We start from the raw sequence: 21,812 nt of genomic DNA, 5'->3' as shown, positions 1-21,812 counted from the left end.
GTTTACATTCCACATATAAGTGAAATCATATGGTGTTTGTCTGTCTCAGTCTGGTTTATTTTGCTTAGCATAATACTCTCCAGGACTATCCATGTTGTTGCAAATGGGATGATTTTGTCTTTTTTATGGCTGAGTAGTATTCCATTGTGTGTATGTACCACATCTTCTTTATCCATTCATCAGTTGATGGCCACATGAATTGTTTCCATGTCTTCGCTATTGTGAGTAGTGCTGCAATGAACATAGGGGTACATACGTTACTTTGGATTGTTGATTTCAGATTGTTCGGGTAGATACCCAGTAGTGGGATAGCTGGGTCATATGGTATTTCTATTTCTAGAGTTTTGAGGAATTCCATACTGTTTTCCATAGTAGCTGCACCAGGTAGCATTCCCACCAGCAGTGTATGAGGGTTCCTTCTTTCCACACCCTTTCCAACATTTGCTATTTTTAGTCTTAGTGATTATAGCCATTTTAATGGATGTTAAGTGGTAGTTTTGATTTGCATTTCCCTGATGATTAGTGTTGTTGAACATCTTTTCATGTGTTTATTGGCCATTTGTATATCTTCTTTGGAAAAATGTCTGTTCATATCCTCAGCCCATTTTTTGATTGGGCTGTTTGTTTGTTTGTTGTTCAGTTGTGTGAGTTCCTTGTATATTATGGAGATTACCCCTTTGTCAAATATATGCTTTGCAAATACTTTCTCCCAATTGGTGGGTTGTCTTTTTGTTTTGATCCTAGTTTCTTTTGCCTTGCAAAAACTCTTTAGTCTGATGACGTCCCAATTGTTTATTTTTTCTTTTGTTTCCCTTGTCCAAGAAGACATGGTAGTCGAAAAGATCCTTTTAAGTTTGACGTCACAGAGTGCACTATGTATATTATCTTCCAGGAGTGTTGTCGTTTTAGGGTGCATCTTCAAGTCTTTTATCCATTTTGAGTTTACTTTTGCATATGGCATGAGATAATGGCCTAGCTTCATTCTTTTGCAAGTGGTTGTCCAGATTTCCCAACATCATTTATTGAAGAGATTATCTTTTCTCCATTGTATATTCTTGGCACCTTTGTCAAAGAATAGCTGTGTGTAGATGTCCAGTTTTATTTTTGGGTTTTCAGTTCTGTTCCACTGATCTGTGTGCCTGTTTTTGTACCAGTACCATGCTGTTTTGGTTACTATGACTTTGTAGTACATTTTGAAATCAGGGAGTGTGATGCCTCCAGCTTTGTTCTTTTTTCTCAGGATTGCTTTAGCACTTCAGAGTCTTTGGTTGCCCCATATGAATTTTAGGATTCCTTGTTCTATTTCAGTGAAGAATGTCATTGGGATTCTGATTGGGATTGCATTGAATCTGCAGGTTGCTTTGGGTAGTATGAACATTTTAAATATGTTTGTTCTTCCAATCCATGTGTATGGAATCTCTTTCCATCTATTTATGTCATCATTTATTTCTTTCAATAATGTCTTATAGTTTTCATTGTACAAGTCCTTCAGCTCCTTGGTTAAATTTATTCCTAGATATTTTATTCTTTTTGTTGAGATGTAAATGGAATTGTATTCTTGAGTTCTCTTTCTGTAAGTTCGCTATTAGAGTATAGAAATGAAACTGATTTTTATAAGTTGATTTTGTACCCTGCAACTTTACTGTAGTTGTTAATTATTTCTAACAGTTTTCCAATGGATTCTTTAGGGTTTTTTATACATAAGATGATGTGGTCTGCAAACCGAGAGTTTCGCTTCTTCTCTTTCTATCTGGATTCCTTTTCTTTCTTTCTCTTGCCTAATTGCTCTGGCCAAAACCTCCAGTACTATGTAGAATAACAGTGGTGATAGTGGGCATCCTTGTCTTCTTCCTGTTCTCAGAGGGATAGCTTTCATTCTTCTTAAATTTATTGAGGCTTGCCTTGTTTCCCAAGATATGGTCTGTCCTTGAGAATGTTCTGTACACACTTAAGAAGAATGTGAATTCTGCTATTTTTGGAGGGAGTGTTCTATATATGTCTGTTAAGTCTAACTGGTCTAGCTTTTCACGTAATTCCACTGTTTCCTTGTTGATGTTCTGTCTGGATGATCTATCCACTGATGTGAGTGGAGTGTTGAGGTCCCCTACTATTATTGTATTATTATTAATATCTTATTTAGGCTTGTTAACAGTTGTTTTACATACTTTGGTGCTCCTGCATTGGGTGGATAGATATGTATAAGTGTTATGTCTTGTTGGTGGAGTGGCCCTTTGATCATTATATACTGCCCCTCTTTTTCTCTCTTTACCCATCTTATCTTGAAGTCTATTTTGTCTGATATAAGTATTGTGATACCGGCTTTCTTTTGTTTGCCATTATCTTGGAGTATCATCTTCCATCCCTTCACTCTGAGCCTGTATCTGTCATTAGAGCTGCTATGTGTTTCCTGGAGGCAGCATATTGTTGAATCTTGTTTTTTAATCCATCTTGCCATTCTACGTCTTTTTATTGGAGAATTCAAACCATTTACATTTAGGGTGATTATCAATATATGAGGGCTTAATGCTTCCATTTTATCATTTGTTTTCCAGTTCTCCTACATTTCCTTCTCATTTTATGGTTACAGGTCTTACAGTCAAGTCTCTAATCCATTTTGAGTTAATTCTTGTGTATGATATAAGATAGTGGTCTACTTTCAGTCTTTTGCATGTGGCTGTCCAGTTCTCCCAACACCATTTATTGAAGAGACTTTCCTTTCTCCATTATCTGTTTTTGGCTCCCTTGTCAAAAATTGGTTGTCCATAGATATGTGGGTTTATTTCTGGGATCTCAACTCTGGTCCATTGATCTGTGTGTCTGTTTTTGTGCCAGTACCATGCTATTTTGATTACTATAGCTTCATAATATATTTTGAAATCAGGGAGTGTGATACCTCCAACTTTGTTCTTTTTACTCAAGATTGCTTTGGGTATTCAGAGTCTTTTACTGTTCTATGTAAATTTTAGGATTCTTTGTTCTATTTCCAGTAAAAATATCATTGGGATTCTGATAAGGATAGCATTGAATCTATAGATTGCTTTAGCGAATATGGACATTTTAACTATGTTGATTCTTCAAATCCACGGACACAAAATATCTTTCCATTTCTTTGTGTTTTCTTTTATTTCTTTCAATAACGTCTTACAATTTTCAGTGTACAGTTCTCTCACCTCCTTAGTTAAATTATTCCTAGATATTTTATTCTTTTTGTTGTGATTGTAAATGGGATTGTATTCTTGATTTCTCTTTCTGCTAATTCGCTGTTAGTGTATAGAAATACAACTGATTTTTGTATGTTGATTGTGTACCCTGCAACTTCACTATATTTGTTAACTATTTCTAATAGATTTTTGGTGGGTTCTTAGGGTTTTTGATACATACAATCATGTCATCCACAAATAGTGAAAATTTTACTTCTTTTCCAATCTGGATACATTTTATTTCTTTTTCTTGCCTAATGGCTCTGGCTAGACCTTCCAATACTATGTTAAATAAGAGCGGCAAGAGTAGGCATGCTTGTCTTGTTCCTGTTCTCAGAAGGATAGCTTTCAGTTTTTCCCCATTGAGTATGATGTTATCTCTCAATTTCTCATATATGGCCTTTATTATGTTGAGGTGCTTTCCTTCCATACACATTTTATTGAGAGCTTTTGTAATAAATGGATGCTGTATCTTGTTGAATGCTTTCTCTGCATCTATTGAGATGCTTATGTGATTTTTTCCTTCATTTTGTTAATCTGGTGTATCACATTGACTGATTTGCAGATGTTGAACCATCCTTACATCCCTGGAATAAATCCCACTTGATTATGGTGTATGATCCTTTTAATGTATTGTTGTATTCAATTTGCTAATATTTTGCTGAGGAATTTTGCATCTATAGTTATGGGCGATATTGGTCTGTAATTTTCCTTCTTTGTGTTGTCCTTGTCTGGCTTTCATATCAGGGTAATAGTGGCATTGTAAAATGAGTTAGGAAGTGTCATATCCTCTTCAATTTTTTGAAAGACTTTGAGAAGGATAGCTATTAATTCTTCTTTGAATGTCCGGTAGAATACATCAGAGAAGCCAGCTGGTCCTGGACTTCTGTTTTTGGGGAGATTTTTGATTACTGTTTCAATCTCTTTAACATCAGTCTGAGCAGCATCTTTTTGAATATGTCTCCTCAGGCAAGGAAAACAGAAGAAAATATAAACAAATGGGACTACATCAAACTAAAAAGCTTCTGCATAGCAAGGGAAACCATCAACAAATCGAAAAGACAACCTACCAGTTGGGAGAAGATAATTGCAAATCATCTATTTGATAAGGGGTTAATATTCAAAATCTATAAAGAAGTCATACAACACAACAACAACCCAACTAAAAAATGGGCAGAGGATCTGAACATTTTTCCAGAGATGACATATAGATGGCCAACAGGCACATGAAAAGATGTTTAACATCTCTAATTATTAGGGAAATGCAAATCAAAACCATAATGAAATATCACCTCATGCCTTTTAGAATGGCTTTCATTAAGAAGACAAGAAGGAACAAGTGTTGGAGAAGATGTGGAGAAAAGGGAACTCATACACTGCTGTTGGGAATGTAAATTGGTTCAGCCACAATGGAGATTCCTCAAAAAATTAGAAATAGAACTACCATAGTCTACTATTCTACTTCTGGGTATTTATCCAAAGTAAACAAAAACACTAATTTGAAAAGTTATTTGCACCCCTATGTTCATGTCAGCATTATTCACAATAGCCAAGACTTGGAAACAACCTAAGTGCCCATCAATAGATGAATGAATAGATGAATAGCTATAGCATATATATACAATGGAATACTACTCAGCCTTAAAAACAATGAGATATTGTCATTTGCAACAACATGGATGGACCTTGAAGGTATTATGCTAAGTGAAATAAGTCAGATGGAGAAAGTCAAATACCATATGATTTCACTTGTATGTGGAAGATAAGCAAACAAAGAAACTAGCTAACACACAGATACAGAGAACAGATTGGTGGTTACCAGAGGGGAAGGGGGGTGGGGAGAGGGCAAAAGGGGTACAGGGGCACATTTGTGCAGTGATGGATGGCAACTAGAATTTTGGTGCTGAACACACTGTAATCTATACAGAAGTTGAAATATAATGATGTACACCCGAAATTAACATATTGTTATAAAGCAATGTTACCTCAAAAAAAGGCATTACATTTAGATGAGACAGGAGTTCAGAAGTCTTAATAATTAAACCGATGAGAGTTACATTGAGCCATTTAGTTCCTTTATTGTTGTGTCTTTCGAATTTCTCTTGTATGTAAATAACAGTTAAACTATTCTTGGAAGAACAATAACTAGGTACAATAGTTTATACGCTGTCTGAGGAGGTGCTTCCCCAGGTGGTTTCCAGTTGGGATACTCTGTCGGTAAAACACAACAGTTAAGAGCTCAACGTAGTTTCAAGGAGAGAAAGTAACTGAATCAACACTGAAATATTTTGATACATACTTTGAAGTTTGTCACGTTCTTTATTATCTAAAATAGAAAAAATAATATAAAATTAAAAGCATTTACTTACTTGTCTGACTTTTTGAACAAGATAATCAGCTTAGGAAACTTCGTTTGGCTTTTTACCTTAAGTAAGTGAAAGCTTCCTCCTCAAATCCCACAGGACTTAAAAATCTCAGATGCCCACTGCCAGCAATGTCATGCCCACAAATATTTCTAGAGTGCCTCTCCTATTGAAGGCACAAAAGCCTAAAAGAGGCAGAAGTATACACAGTAGTTAACTCTATTTTTGGCCCTCTGCCATGCCCATTTAAAGTTTTTGAAAAAGAACATAATTCTTTCTTGTTGAGTTTTGGATATGCAGAGCCCTTCATTAAACGTCTTGTTCATTTCTGCAGTGGCCCTTGCTCCACACTTTGCTTTACATCTTTCTCCCATCATATTTTTCTCCCTTATTTGCCATTTTAACAGGACCCTGAGATTTGTTAGAAATTCATTTATTTCATTTTTTTTCATTCATGTACTCATTTTTTGAGTGACTACTATGTCTGTATGGTTATCAGGAAATAATAAAGTTCTTTTCCTTAAAGAAAAGTGAAGGAAGAAAATCTATCATCAATTTAAAACTCAGATACATAAATAAAAATGATCATTTCAGAGAGTGATTCATGCTATGAAAAAAATAAACTGGGTCAATGATAGAAAATAATGAGGAACTTAACTATAATAATAGCTAAAATTTACTGAGCACTTACTTTATTTGGGGCTCAAATCACTTTGTATGATTTATCATACTAATTCTCTTAGTCACCTCCTGAGTTAAGCAATCTGACTCCAGGTCTAAACATTTAACCATTATGTTACATCTCCTCAAAAAAGAAGTTAACAGGGGCCAGCCAGGTGGTGCAGTGGTTAAGTTTGCAAGCCCTGCTTCAGCGGCCCAGGGTTCACTGGTTCAGATCCCAGGTTCAGATCTACGCACCGTTTTCTAGGCCATGCTGTGGTAGGCATCCCACACATAAAGTAGAGGAAGATGGGCACGGATGTTAGCACAGGGCCAGGCTTCCTCAGCAAAAAGAGGAGGATTGGCAGCAGATGTTAGCTCAGGGCTAACCTTCCTCAAAAAAACAAAACAAAACAAAAAGAAAAAAAAGAAGTTAACACAGTTAAAAGTTGGCTTTCTATAGAAAATGATGGACAAAAAAGAGGAAAGGCACAAACCAAAAGTCATAGGACTTAAACAAATGGAACATAGAACAGAGATAAAAAGATAAGAGAATTTCATTAAAACTTGAATAAAACAGAAATTTGCCAATTTTCACTCAGAACCTGAATTTCACATAACATTTATTTATTTATTTTTGCTTGAGAAAGTTTGGCCCTGAGCTAACATCTGTGCCAATCCTCCTCTATTTTCTATGTGGATTTCCACCACAGCATGGCTAGATGAACAGTGTAGGTCTGGGATCTGAACCCTCAAACTTTAGGCTGCCGAAGCGGAGCATGCCGAACTAACCACTACACCACCATGCCAGCCCCTCCTAGAACATTTAAAGAAATTAAATTGGTAATTAAAAATCTACAAACACATACACATACAAACCAGAGCAAAATCATTTTACAGAAAACTTCTCCCAGACATTAAAAAAATAAATAATCGGAATCTTACAAAAATTGTAACCAAAATGTTAAAAGAAGTAATGTTGCCAACTTTCAACTTCTTTTATGAGACAACGTCAATCTTGCAGTCAAAATCATATTAGGAGAAATGAAGAAGGAAAATTACAGACCAGTCATAATTTTAAAATTAAATGCAAAAATTATAAGTAATATGTTAACAGAAATCTAGCAATCTATAAAAGAAACCTCATGACCAAATTGGATTTATCATGGTAATGAAAGAACAGTTTAAATTTGGATTACTGAGCCATCACTTGACTCCTGATACCTATATGAAAGTATAAATCTCATTGGTTAAGTTGTATACATTAAACACACGTACAGCTTCTTATAAGTCAATTATACTTCAATAAAGTGGTTTAAAATAATAACAAGGGAAGTTATAAATAAAAAATGGAAACAGGAAATAGAATATGATAAAAGACAGATTTTAAAAATTAAAAAACCAGCATGTACCTACCTCTTTACAATATTATTTATTTGTATACAATATAATTTGTAATACAATAATTTGAAAATATTAGTGAAATGGACCACTATTGAAAAAAAAATTGTATTTACTCAATGTGGGATTTAAAGCACAACTAAATTTTTAAAAATTAAAGTTGCACAGTATTACTTCTAAAATGGTTTCCAAAAAAAGGGAAATCTTTTGATGTAGTTTAAAACATTAAAACACTAAAGGAAAAAAAATTGGGGATCATTTCAAGAGAGGCAGAAAAAAAATCTGATAAACTTTCATTCAAGATAAAAGCTCATAGAAAAACAAGGAAAAGAGAAAACTTCCATAACCTGGCAGTGAGGATTCATTAAAAACTATCTAAAGCAAATATGCATAATGGTGAAACACTATTTTTAAAGTCAGGAACAAGAGAATGGTATCTACTATTATAGCTCATGATCAACATTGCACTGGAAGATTCACTATTAATATTAGTAAAATAAATAACTGACAAAGATCAGAAGAACAAGACTTACATTTTTTACAAATAAGATGATTGTCATTATAGAAAATCCATGAGAATCAACAAATCATTAGAAATAATAAGAGAATTCAGTAAGATTCCTGGATAGTAGACTGATATAAAAATAATGTATATTTCTATAAATCAGCAGAAACCAATTAGGAAACATAATTTTAAAACACCATTTATAATAGCAACAAATACCTGTTAGCAAGGAATCTAATTTGATGTCTAAGACCTTTACTGAGAACATTTCAAAACTTAACTGAAAATGTTTAAAAAGCCAGAATAAAGCATCTTTATTAATGGAAATAGTCAATGTGCTAAAGATGCTAATTCTTCCCAAATTTATCTATAAATTCAATGTAATTCCAACCAAAATTTCCAGGTCTTCTGTGGAATTGATAAGTTTACCTTAACATTAATATGCAAAAGCAAAGGGCCAAGATTAGCCAAATAATTTGGGAAAGGAACAAGTCAGGGAAACACCTGCTACCAGGTATCAAAGCTTTATTGCAGCCTCTGCAGCTTGTGGGTACTGTCTGGGAGACCCACTGTCAACAGCTGCTTCAGTCTCCAGGATGGAGTCTTTTATGACAGATAAAAGCTCTCATCAAGCACAGCTAGAAAATCCATATAACATAAAACAAAACAATGTTTAAGAGTGCTAAAGCAACAAAGACTAGAGGATCAAGATTTCAGATTAGGAGATCCTTGGAGAGGTGGGCTGATGTTATGAAAGCTATTCTTTTCCTGGGGCCATTTGTTTTCTCTGGGCCCAGGACTAGAGCTGAAAATCTGGTCTTTGCCTAGGCAGAGGTCAATTTCCGGAAAACAGAGAAATCAGCAGAGCTTTTGCTGGCCTTGCAGGGCTAGAGAGATATAATTGGAGAATTGCATAGTTCAAGATCCGGCTGAGGGGTAGAGGTGGAAGAAATGAGCCCAAGAGATGCCCATTTTGCACTCAAGCTGTGTGTTTAATTTTGAAGCTGTCGGGGGCAGGAGGCTAAAACACTAGGCTGAAAACCTCTGGAAATCAAAGCAGATTTTTCAGTAATTTCTGCATGCTAAAGCAGTAAGGATTTGGGTTCAGAACCCACCAGGGAAAGGCAACAATGAACACACCAGTCTTTCCGTGGTAAGCCCCAGAAGTCTACACCTGTGGAACAGGGGCGAACAGAGGTAGACGGAACCTTACATAAATTCTAACCAGCCTCAACTGAATTCCGTTTGGATTAAGGTGAACACCCCTGACTCTACTGTTCAGCAGAGGAAAAGGCAGAACACTCTACATTTTTGTTTTACACATGTTGTTAAGCGTTTAATAAAAACTTACTAGGCACACCAAGTATTTCCAAAATCTACTGCTGTGAAACAAATCCAAGACTTAGTGGCTTAAAAGAATAAAAATTATTATTTCTCACAATGACCTGGGTTGGCTGGCTCTACTAGGAGATTCCTCTGCTATATGTAGTGTCATCAGGGTTCAACGACATGGCTGCACTTAGCCAGAACTCATTCGGGGTTGAAACAGAAAAATGACCTCTCCTCTCCAGGGCTTTTCTCAGTGTGACATCTCCAGCAGGAGAGCATGGATTTCTTAACGTGCTGGGGGGCTTCTAACAGCAAAAGCCAGAGCTGCCAGGTCTCTTAAAGGCCAGGCCCAGAACCGACACAATTATCAGGTCCTTATTCCAGGGGAGGAGAAACAGTGTCCCTTCCTGATGGGAGGAGGGGCTTGTGTGTAAAGGAGGGGAGAAATTGTTGGCAGCTGTCTTTAAAGACAATTCACCACACGAAGAAACAGAGCATATCACCAAAACCAAGGGAAAACAAAACAGTCCTGAAACTAGAAACAGACCCACAGGTGATCTGCATGCTGGACTTTTTAGAAGGAGGTTGGAATGTTGGGAGGTAGAGATGATGGAGCTTACTATGTCAAAGAGAGGATAACAAAAAATACAATAGGAGAGAGAGACCAGAGACAGAGACGCTGGGCTTGTCAGCCACGGGGTGTAGAGTCAGGCGTGGCTTCAACTGCAGTAAGAAGCAAGTGATGAATTTTAAGAAAAGACGTTATTTGATCTGATTTTCTTTATGTAAAACAGTTTTAAGTAGAAAGAGAAGTGGGAGACCACTAGTTCAGGTGGAAAATGATGGTGGTTTAGATACCAGGCAGGAAGGCGAGGTGAAAAAATAGTGCACCATTGTTGTCTTTATATCCCTTGACTGGAAAACATTAGTTTGCAAATACAAGATAGACAACAAATTTATTTTTAAAAATTCTTTGAAATCTGAAATTAGAGGGACCATACTTACAATTCATTCCGTAATTGAAATGTATGAATATAGAAACATGCATACCTCATAAATGGAAAGATTGATGAATTACTACAAAGTGAGCACACCTGGGGAACTACAGCATAGGTCCAGAAAGTCCTTGGCATCCTCATCTAATTACTAACTCCTCTTTCCTCTCTAAAGGTAACCAGTATCCTGGCTCCAGATGTAGATGCGTTTTCATGATTTTGAACTTTGCAGAAATGGAATTATTTAATATGCATTTTTTGTGTCTGTCTTCTTTCATGGCACCACCTTTTTTTTGAATAATTTTCAAATCCTCTCCACTCTTCACCCATCTCACTCTGTCCTCAATCAAGAATTTACACACTTATCCTTAAAAAGTAACTCTGTTCTGAAAACTAAAGGCCGGTGATGAAAGAGAAACATAGTTATAAATCACAATTAATTTGGACACTAATGTATTGCTTCTGAATGAGTCACTATTTTAGTAACAAGAAATAAAAGCAGGTGGATGGAAGAAAACACAGATAAGAAACACTTCAACCGATCGCTGCTTTGAGTGCAGCAGCAAACTCCATCAGTTCTGCCTGCCTCCTTCCTGTCCTTTAGCCTGAGAGGGGAAATAATCAGGGAAGAAGGGAGGGGCCATCTGAGTTTAAATATGATAATTTATGACAAATAATTTGTATCATATAGCAGCAATCAAATCTTGCCCATAAATTCTCTATAAGCTTACGTAGCCAAATTTTAAAATATAGTGAATTTGTTCTCCAAACAGAATGTGATGATTATTTTTCCCTTTGGCTTACGGCAGAGCTTCTTTGCACAAGTGTCTCCTGCTGCACACATAGAGCAGGAGGCTCCTTTAGTGTAAGGGATGACATTTCGAATATTTCCACTGTAAAAAAGAGAAACATTGATTAGCCAAATGGTTATTAATTTCTCTAATTTTGTGCATGCATTTAAGCAAGTTGTTTTGGTCACTCACCAAGTTATGAATGTTGAAAAGGAAAAAATAAATTTTACCCCAATTTTATGTTCATTTCTTTTGTAAAAAGAAACTACTGAGACTGTCCTTTACAGGATGTCCCTGATCCATGTGGCAGTTATATTTTTGAGTATTCTTTAGAACACAAATTAGATGTAAACCCGATATAATTATGCATGTGACTGTCACAACGTTTTTGTTATAAACACTGTGATTACCTCTTGATTTTGTAAATGGAATAAGCAAGATTTAAATTGCAGATGGAGACATGCTTTATGGTTTAATTTAAAAGTACAATATCACAGTCCTTATCTAGTTCTACTTGATGATGTGCCAAAAAGATTTGGCAGCTATTATGCCTACTTTTCAATAATATAAGTTGATACATTTTGAAAAATCTCTTTTTTCCATCTCTGTGACAGTGGAAGACTTAAAAAAGTGTTATTTACCTAGAGCACACAAAGAAAAACGTTGATAACAGGAGCGGTATTCCACTAAAGAAGATGGCACAATTGGTTTATCCATTCATCCACTGACGGACATTTGAGTTGTTCTAATTTTTGGCTAGTACAAATAAAAGTTACTATGCACATTTTGAACATTCGCATACAAGTCTTTATATGGACATACATTTGCTTGGATAAATACCTAGGATTGGAATGAATAGATCACATGATAGGTGCATATTTAACTTTTTAAGAAATTGCTGCACTGTTTTTACAAAGTAGTTGTAACACTTTATATTCCTACTAGCAGTGTGTGAGAATTCTAGCCTTAGGATCTGGAGCCACCTGTCTTTAGCCATTCTAATTGTTGTGTAGTGGTATTCATTGTGATTTTAATTTGTATTTCTCTAATGGTTAATTATTTTGAGCATCGTTTCATGTGCTTATTTTTCATCTGCATATCTTGTTAATCTTTTGTCCTTTTTGTTCTTGTTGAGTTTTAAGTTTTCCTAATATTGATTGTGGGAGTTCTTCCTATATTCTTGTCATAAATCCTTTATCATATGTTTTGCAAAGACTTTCTTCCAATCTGTGGCTTATCTTTTCATTGTCTTACCAGTGTCTGAATAGCAGTAATTTTTAATTTTAATGAAATCCAATTAATCTATTTATTCTCTTATGGATCATGCTTTCGGTGTGGTAGCTAAAAAATCTTTGTCTATCATAAGGTCACAGAAGTTTCATCTATGTTTTCTTCTGAAAGTTTTATAGTTTTAGGTTTTACATTTTAGGTCTATGATCCATTTTGAGTTAGTTTTTAAAGGTTGTATGTTGTGCGCATCCTAGTCTACCTTTGTTTTTTATATATGGATGATAAATTGCTCTGGCACCATTAGTTGAAAAATCTTTTTTCACTGCATTGCTTTTGTGCATTTGTGAAAAATCAGTTGAACATATGTGGTCAATCATGTATGGGTTTATTTCTAAACTCTGTATTCTGTTCCACTGATCTTTTTGTCTAACTTTATATCAATATCACAATGTTGTAATTATTCTAGCTTTAATAATTCTTGAAAACAGTAGTGTTAGCCCTTCAAATTTGTTTTGTTTTCCACAGTTCTTTTGGCTATTCTAAGTCCTGTGCATTTCCATATGAATTTTATTATCAGTTTGTCAATTTCTACAATAAAATCCTGCTGGGATTTTTATTGGGATTATATTGAATCTGTAGATCAATTCAATGAAAAATTACATCTTAACAATAATGAGTCCTTTAACCCATTAATAAGGTGTATCTCTCTAATTATTTGTGTCATTGTTAATTTCTGTCATGAACATTATGTAGTTTTTCAGTGTACATGTCTTTCAAGTTTTCTGCCAGATTTATCCCTAGATAATTTATATATATATTTTTTTCTGATTTTTTTTATTAATTAATGTTATGATAGATTACAACCTTGTGAGATTTCAGTTGTACATTATTGTTAGTCATGTTGTGGGTACACCTCTTCCCCCTTTGTGCCCTCCCCCCACCCCCCCTTTTCCCTGGTAACCACCGATCAGATCTCCTTGTCAATATGTTAACTTCCACCTATGAGTGGAGTCCTATAGAGTTCGTCTTTCTCTGACTGGCTTATTTCACTTAACATAATACCCAGAGGTCCATCCATGTTGATGCGAATGGGCCAATTTTGTCTTTTTTTTATGGCTGAGTAGTATTCCATTGTGTGTATATACCATATCTTCTTTATCCAATCATCAGTTTCTGGGCATGTAGGTTGGTTCCACGTCTTGGCTATTGTAAATAATGCTGCGATGAACATAGGGGTGCAAGGGACTCTTGGGATTTCTGATTTCAGGTTCTTAGGATAGATACCCAGTAATGGGATGGCTGGGTCATAGGGTATTTCTATTTTTAACTTTTTGAGAAATCTCCATACTGTTTTCCATAGTGGCTGTACTAGTTTGCATTCCCACCAACAGTGTATGAGGGTTCCTTTTTCTCCACAACCTCTCCAACATTTGTCGCTCTTAGTTTTGGATGTTTTTGCCAATCTAACGGGTGTAAGGTGATATCTTAGTTAGTTTTGATTTGCATTTCCCTGATGATTAGCAATGATGAACATCTTTTCATGTGTCTATTGGCCATATTTATATCTTCTTTTGAGAAATGTCTGTTCATGTCCTCTGCCCATTTTTTGATCGGGTTGTTTGTTTTTTTGTTGTTAAGCCGTGTGAGTTCTTTGTATATTATGGAGATTAACCCTTTTAGATAATTTATATCTTTGATGCTACTATGAATGGTATTGTTATTTTAATTCAATTTATGGTTGTTCATTGCTAGTATATGGACATGTAATTGAGTTTTGTATACTGATTTTGTATCCTTAAAAATTGCTAAACTTCCTTATTAGTTCTCCAAGAGTTTTCATAGATTCTGTTGGCTTTTTATATAGACCTACGGACCAGTAGTCAGCACAGTATGGCTCATAGGTCAAATAGGGCCTGTGGTCTGTTTTTATGGAGTCTGTGAGCTACGAATTTTTTTTTAATGTTTTTAATGAGTTATATAAAACAAAACAAAAACAAAGATGCATATGTAACAGAACGTATGTGGCATGCAAAGTCTAGCATATTTACTGTCTGGTACTTTACAGAAAAAGTACAGCAAAAGTACTGCAAAGTTTTTTCCTATTGATATAATGCTACATATAGGCTTTTTGTAGATGCCCTCTATTAGGTTTAAATAGTTCCCTTCTATTTCTAGTTTGCTGAGCACTTTTATCAAGAATGAATGTTTTGAGGGCTGGCCCCATGGCATAGTGGCAAAGTCCTATGTGCTCCACTTTGGTGGACCAGGTTTGTGGGTTCAGTTCCCAGATGCAGACATACACCACTCATCATGTCATGCTGTGGTGGTGCTCTACATATGAAAAATAGAGCAAGATTGGCACAGATGTTAGCTCAGGGCAAATCTTTGTCACCAAAAAAGAAGAATGAATAGCTTTTTCTCTATTGAGATGATCATATGATCATATGATCTTTATTTTTAGGTTGATTAATTAATATAGTGAATTACATTGACGGATTTTAGAATGTTAAACCAGCCCTGTATTCCTGGAATAAACTCCATTTGGACAAGGCATATTATGCTTTTACTATATTGTTGGATTCAATGGCTAAATTTTGTTTAGAATTTTTGTACCTGTGTTCATAAGAGATATTGCTTTGTAATTTTCTTTAGATTTCATTTATCCTTTGTAATTTGTGTGTTTTGAGGAATTTTTCCATTTCATCCAAGTTGACTCATGATCAGTTAACTCCATTATTATTTTGAAGTGATCTTCTTTACCTCAGGTAATATTCTTTGCTCTAAAATCCACATTATCTGATTTTACTATAGACCCTGCAGCTTTATTTTGACTAATGTTAGCATAGTAAACATTTTTCCATTCTTTTACTTTTAATCTATTTGTGTCATTATATTTAAAATATGCTTTTTGTAGACAGAATATAATTGGTTCTCAATTTCTTAGCCAATCTTGCCATCTCTGCCTTTTCGTTTGGGTGTTTGTACCATTTACATTTGATGTGATAGTGACATAGTTAGGTTTGAGGCTGTCATATTCTTATTTATTCTGTTTGTCTCATCTACCCTTTGTTCCCCCTTTCCTCTTTTTCTGCATTCCTTTCGATTAGTTAAATATATTTTAAAATTTAATTGTACCTGCTTTGTTAGCTTATTTGCTACTACTCTTTGTTTTGTTATTTTAGTAGTTACTTTATGGTTTATAGTATGCATCTTTTACTTATCACAGTCAAGTTAAATTACTTCACTTAACATAGAGTAGAATAACCTTAAGGTAATACACTACCATTTTCCCCTCCCAACCTTTATGCTATAGTTATCACAGATTTTAATTTTACATATGTTATAACTCTCATGATACATCACTATTATCTTTGATTAAACAATTCTCTTTGAAAGATAATTAAATAAGAAAAATATCCTATATATTTACCCATGTAGTTACCATTTCCAATGGTCTGCAAATATCCTTATTTCACTTTTATTTTTGAAAGATATTTTTATAGGATATAGAATTCTCAGTTGACAGTTCTTTTTCTTCCAGTATTTAAAGATATTGCTGTCTTCTCTCTTGCACTGCTTGCAAGGAGAAATCTGCCATCATCCTTAGCTTTGTTCCTCTGTATGTAGCATGTTCTCTGGCTGCTTTTAAGGTTTCCTCTTTATTACTGATTTTGAAAATTTGATTATAAGGTGAGTTGGTATAGTTTTCTTCATGTTCCTTGTGATTGCGGTTTGTTAAGCTCCTTAGTTCTTCAAGTTTATAATTTTCCTTAAGCTTGAAAAGTTTTGGGCCATATTTCTTCAAATATTTTTATGTCCCCTCTTTCAGGAAATCAGTTCCCACTAAAGTTATCTCATAGCTAACTGATGCTCTTTTTATCTTTCTTGGATTCTTTTTTCTCTGTGTATTCTATTTTTGATGACAATAAATAAGTGTTCAGTAGTTCTGCAATTTCTCTGGTATTTATAAAAATTGTACTCTGCCCAAGCTTTAAGGCTATGTATTTGTCATTCTTGTTTTTGCTTCTAATTGAGATGGAATGGAAAAAAACACAGAAAGAGATATATAGATTAGTACCTTTTCGTAGAAATTTTGGCATATCTCAGCTCCTTTTTGTCAATCCTGTATATTTATTCTTTACCTATGTTTTCATCTTTTGTACATTTTATTTTGAAATTTTTGTTTGTTAGAGAGGTGGATTATTAACTGATTTTATCTCTTTCCTTGTACAGACCTAGAGTTCCAGAATTTCATTTTGGAGACTCCCATTAGGTTAATATTATATTTCCATTTAGATATGCAAGTATCAGTGAGACAATTAAAAATTATGTATTCTTTTCTTAGACGAATGTGCTTTTCACCATCTTTCTCAATCATTTACTCATTCCAGTTATGTTATATTATATTAGAGGACCACTTGCCAACCTATTTTGTGTTCCAGTATTTAGATATTACTATGGCAATGCATTTTATGTTATCTTTTTTTTACCTAACAATCTCCATCATTTTCACTCTCAAGTTTAAATATTTCATGATAGATATAACTTTTTACACAAGGTAACATTCTCTCACCACTTTCTATTTTCATCTATTTCTTTTGGTTAGCAGTATAGAGGGAGACTTCACTGATCAAAAATATACTTGTCTCTTTAGTATAAGATCCTATTTTTGGAAACAATTCTCAACATGTATTTCAATTTAAAGTATTTTTAACAACAAAATAACTTACGCAGGTCCATAGTTGCATACAAATACTGCAGTTTCAGCTCCCCCAAGGTTAGGACAAATTCTAACTGCACAACCAACTTTATATGAATTGGCCCAAACTACCTATAAGGAAAGGAATTTAAAAATAAAATATGCGAAAAAACTCTACACAAACAATGCATTGTGGGAACAGGTATAATCTTTGTCATGCTACAAAAAATGAATGTGCATAAATACTTATTGGCTATTTTTCCCTTAATTTCTAATATTTAGTTTAAAACAATTATTTTGTTAAGGCTGCTTTCATGAGTGCTACCTATTTTTTCCCTCACTGATAATTCTCACAAATAAAAATATAATATATAGCAAAAAGCATAATTTCTCCCAGATGATTTATGAAACATATTTTTATTTTCTTCATGGTCATGTCATACAAACAATATTAAAATCAGATTATAAATGAAAACAATAATTAACTTTTATTTCTTTTTCTCAGAAAAATTCTACCCAGTTTATGATCACATTTTAAATTTTATGGTCTTAACTATATTCTTACTTTTGTCAAGTCATAAGAGACAGATAGAGATTAAAAACATATTGACTTTATTGCAAAACAATGCCTGCCATAGGGATGGTGAATCTTTATTTTTATCTAGTTGCGAAGAATAGAAAAGTTATTCAAAAGGAAGAAGATTCCTGTGGAAAACTAGCCATGGGGAGAGAGAAGGAAGTGAAGAATGTTACTACTCCTTTGTGACAAGGATAGAATAAAATTTTCCTCCTTTCTCCAAATGAACAAAGGGAAAATACTGATTTACTCCATTTGGAAAACAAAAATAATCCAAGGAAAAATGATAAAGATTTTGACAACATAAGTGAATTTTCTGAAACTTATTTTACAATTCTACTAACAAAATGTATTAACATTTTTTATAAATGACGTATTAGTCACTATTTCCCATGGCCTGGGTGTAGCCAGAATCAATAGTTTTGCAAAGTATATTTTAATGGCTCTTTAATGTCTGGCAGTCAGCAAAGTGCAGTAAAATCACAATAAATCGAGAAGTAAGAGAGTTTTGCTTCTAACCATTTGTGTGATTTGGGAGAATGACAGATCAATGATAAGCTAGTTTCCACTTAATAAAATGAGATTAAGCTAGATCTTTAAAACATCTCTTTCCTTTTGAATGCTTTAGAAAGTTAATAAATTATATGACTACAAGTGTATATATTTTCAAGAAACCATGTTTGAAAATTTGGTTCATGAATAACTGACTATGCCATGAAATTCTATTTGCTTATTATATCTAAATTGTGAATTTTTTTTGCTTTGAGAATGGTAAAAATAAATATTGACTATATGTAAGTTAAAAATGTATTGCTTTCACTAAAGGGACTAGATGTAACATTAATATGAACACTGGTTGTAATTTCAATATGAATATCTGCAGAAGACAAATGAAGAAATTTTTAGCTCATTTTGTTTAGAACACTGAACAATATAGAATTCTTGAACCAATATGAAGAATGTACCCATTCCTAATTATTTAAGCATATATGTAAATTAGCCAGTGAGGAATGAGCTCCCGTTTCTGATGTAGCAATATTAAGGGAGAAGGGTTATCTGGAAACAGGTTCCTTTTTCCTTGCAACAATAGAGGAAACAAAGGATAACACAAAGGCTGTGATTCAGCCTTGATGTCATATTAAGGATATTGCTTTCTGCTTATTATCAGGATACCTGACGTTTGATTCCATTCTCTCAATTTTCCCAGCAGTAACCAAACCATATTTTTTGCTAACAACATATATCCTGAGAAGGGTTTCCAGTCTTATTGCAAACTGTTATTGGACAAAGAGTCAATAGACAGGGAGCATGGAAGCTGCTAATTTCTTTGTTTGGTGCACTTCTGGTAAAAATGACTTGCTTTAAGACACTCTATCTTAATTCAACTTATACAGATGAATAAGTTTGGAAAACAAAGTTAGCTCTTTCTGTTGCTTAAATGGGCCTTTCTAGGAGCTCAGTGCCATCTCTAGGATTAGCTTGGATAAAAAGTGACTATTACTTCTCACCAAACCTCCCATCTAAAACAACAAAAAGAATTGGAAAATTATAGGAAATAATATTTTTCAAGATACTGGACGTCAGACAACAAAGAATAATGCCCCCTGAGAGTTGGGGGGGAAAGATGTGAGCTGTACAATTGTCCCAGCTTATTGCTTTGAGAGAGTTTCCAGGCCATGGCTGGGGGTGTGGAGTGATGGGGAAATCAGAAGAAGCTTGATGGATTCATATAGTTGAGAGACAGAGCTGAGAGTATGGGGAGACCAAGAAGGCAGGAACTCAAAGAGGATAGCATAGGAGAGGAGAAAATCTTACAGTGACACAACTGTGGAGATCTACAGGGAGTCCTCATCATCATTTCAGCAGAGCAGTGATCAGAGCATGCACGTGAAGACTCACCTATAAAAACTAGAGGTTCCACAGGGCCAGGAATAGGGCCTGTTCCCACTAGCCAGACTGGAAAATTTCATAATTTCTGGGGCATTGGGTACAGTATGCATAGGAACCATGCCTCACTGGTGAGAGATAATTAGCCCTAGACTAAACTCTGCTTTCATTCCACCCAACATATTTTGAAAGCAGAAGCCAAAAGGATCAAATAAATTCCAGATAACTGTATCCCAGAAGACAGTTCAGAAATATTTACAGGTATATAAATGATTCCAGCATCTAATAAGGCAAAATTTACAAAGTTGGGAATGCAACAAAATTTACCTAACATGATAGGAAGCAGGAAAATTTGACCCATAAGGAAGATGAAAAATCAATCCATTGAAACTAACCCAGAACATAGATGCTAGAATTAACAGGGAAAACATTAAAATAATTATAATTGTATCCCATATGGTTAAAAAGCTAGATGAAAGATTAAACATACTAGGTATAGTCACTGATGATATAAAAAAGACAAAAATAAAACTTTTAGAGATGTAGACTTTAATGTTTAAGATGAAAAACAAACAAAATATCATTAATAGTAGATTAACATTACAAAGGAAAAGATTAGTGAATTTAAAGATATAACAATAAGACTATCAGGAATTAATTACAGAGAGAAAAAATTCAAGAAAAAAGAGAAGAGATCATCAATCAACTGTGGGGAAACTTCGAGTGGCTTCTACATAAGTAACTGGACTCTGGGAAGAGAGGAGTGAGGGAGAGTAACAGAAATAGTTCAAGAAACAATGGACAACATTTTCCCAAATTTGACTTAAACTGTAGACCTACAATTCCAAGAAGCTCGGTAAACGGCAACACAAAACATGTGAAGAAAACTGTGGTACATTATTATGAAATTGCTCAATACCTGTAACAAAGAAAAAATTGCAAAGGCAGTCCAGAGGAGAAAAGATATGTTAGCGCAGAGGAACAAATAAAAGGATTACAGAAGATTTCTTGTTGGAAACAATGCAAGTGAGACGACAGTGGAGTAAGGTTTTAAACGTTCAGGAAAAAGAAAAACCTCACTGCGTAGGGTTGTATTCCCAGTAAAAGTATCTTCCAAATGAAGGTGAGTTTTCCATAAACTCAAAAGAAAATGCTAAGAAAGTTGTCTTATGATTGAAATGTGCATGAATAAGAACTAGTCAATAAAATGTCAAATATTTACCTGTGTATAGTGGCCACAAACTCTGGAACATGACGGACTATTAATATCATAAAATTTATTTTCATTATACCAGGCAACAACAGCAGATTTTGGTGTAAATATTCTGAATCCACCTAACCACATGTTTTCTCCAACAAATTGAAAAGCTGGATGGCATTCATATGATTTTGATAAACAGGTGTTGTGTTGGAATTTGCACTTCTTTGTCCATGCCTCAGCAATCTGCGCTAAACCTTCATCCCAAGTCTGAAAGATAAAAATCATTTAAATTGAATTGTGCATATTTGTTTGGATTAAAGTTATTTTAATGATTGTAATCAATTGATTTTTGTTTAAATTTTTATTTTAATAAAATATAGTTTTTATTTTGTATTTATTATGTTCATAGTTAGTCATTTCTTTTTAGTTCTGCTTCAAAACCACTCATTTAGTGCCCACCCTATCACAGTTCATCTTCGTATTTCCAGGACCCAGTTGATGGCCTGGTACAGTAAAGGCACTCAACAAATATATTTGAATGTGATTTAAATCAGTCAGAGTTCACAGATTAGTAATTCAGAAGGTCATGCAAATATGTCATAAGTAAAGGATGAGTGTCCATTTATAATTTCAAAGAGAAAAAGCCTCTCAGTCCTCTAAGAATAAAATTCTCTTAATTTGATCAAGGGTATCTATAAAAAAAACCCTGCCACAAGTATCAGTATATAATGGTGAAATGTTGAAAGCTTTCCCCCAAGATTGGGAATGAAACAAGATGTCTCATTATTTCTATTTAAAATTGTATTGGAAGATAGGTAGTACAATAAACTATGTGACCTATAAATATATAAGACAAAAGATATAAAATATATAACGATTGGAATATATCATTATTCACAGATGACTGGGTGCATAGAAAATTCAAATGAAAACACAAACAAAACTATAAGAAATAAATGAAAGTATCAAAGTTG

General features: G+C 34.3%; 1 protein-coding gene across 1 annotated transcript in view; it reads right to left on the bottom strand.

Annotated features, from left to right (window-relative positions):
• Window positions 1-5,256: 5,256 nt before the first annotated feature.
• Window positions 5,257-21,812, bottom strand: part of GLIPR1L1 (GLIPR1 like 1) — a 38,596-nt gene continuing 22,040 nt past the window's right edge. Inside the window, exons 2-6 of the mRNA XM_014736885.3 lie at window positions 20,860-21,105; window positions 17,205-17,305; window positions 11,258-11,346; window positions 5,500-5,526; window positions 5,257-5,411 (exon numbers count right to left, since the gene is read on the bottom strand). Of these exons, the coding sequence (XP_014592371.3) occupies window positions 5,320-5,411; window positions 5,500-5,526; window positions 11,258-11,346; window positions 17,205-17,305; window positions 20,860-21,105 (555 nt within the window). The 3' untranslated portion in view covers window positions 5,257-5,319. The remainder of the gene's footprint in view (window positions 5,412-5,499; window positions 5,527-11,257; window positions 11,347-17,204; window positions 17,306-20,859; window positions 21,106-21,812) is intronic.

The sequence above is a fragment of the Equus caballus genome, chromosome 28, assembly GCF_041296265.1.
Source record: "Equus caballus isolate H_3958 breed thoroughbred chromosome 28, TB-T2T, whole genome shotgun sequence".
Classification (NCBI taxonomy): Eukaryota; Metazoa; Chordata; class Mammalia; order Perissodactyla; family Equidae; genus Equus; species Equus caballus.
Note: the sequence above shows the minus strand (reverse complement) of the source record. Positions and strands in the feature narration are given on the sequence as shown.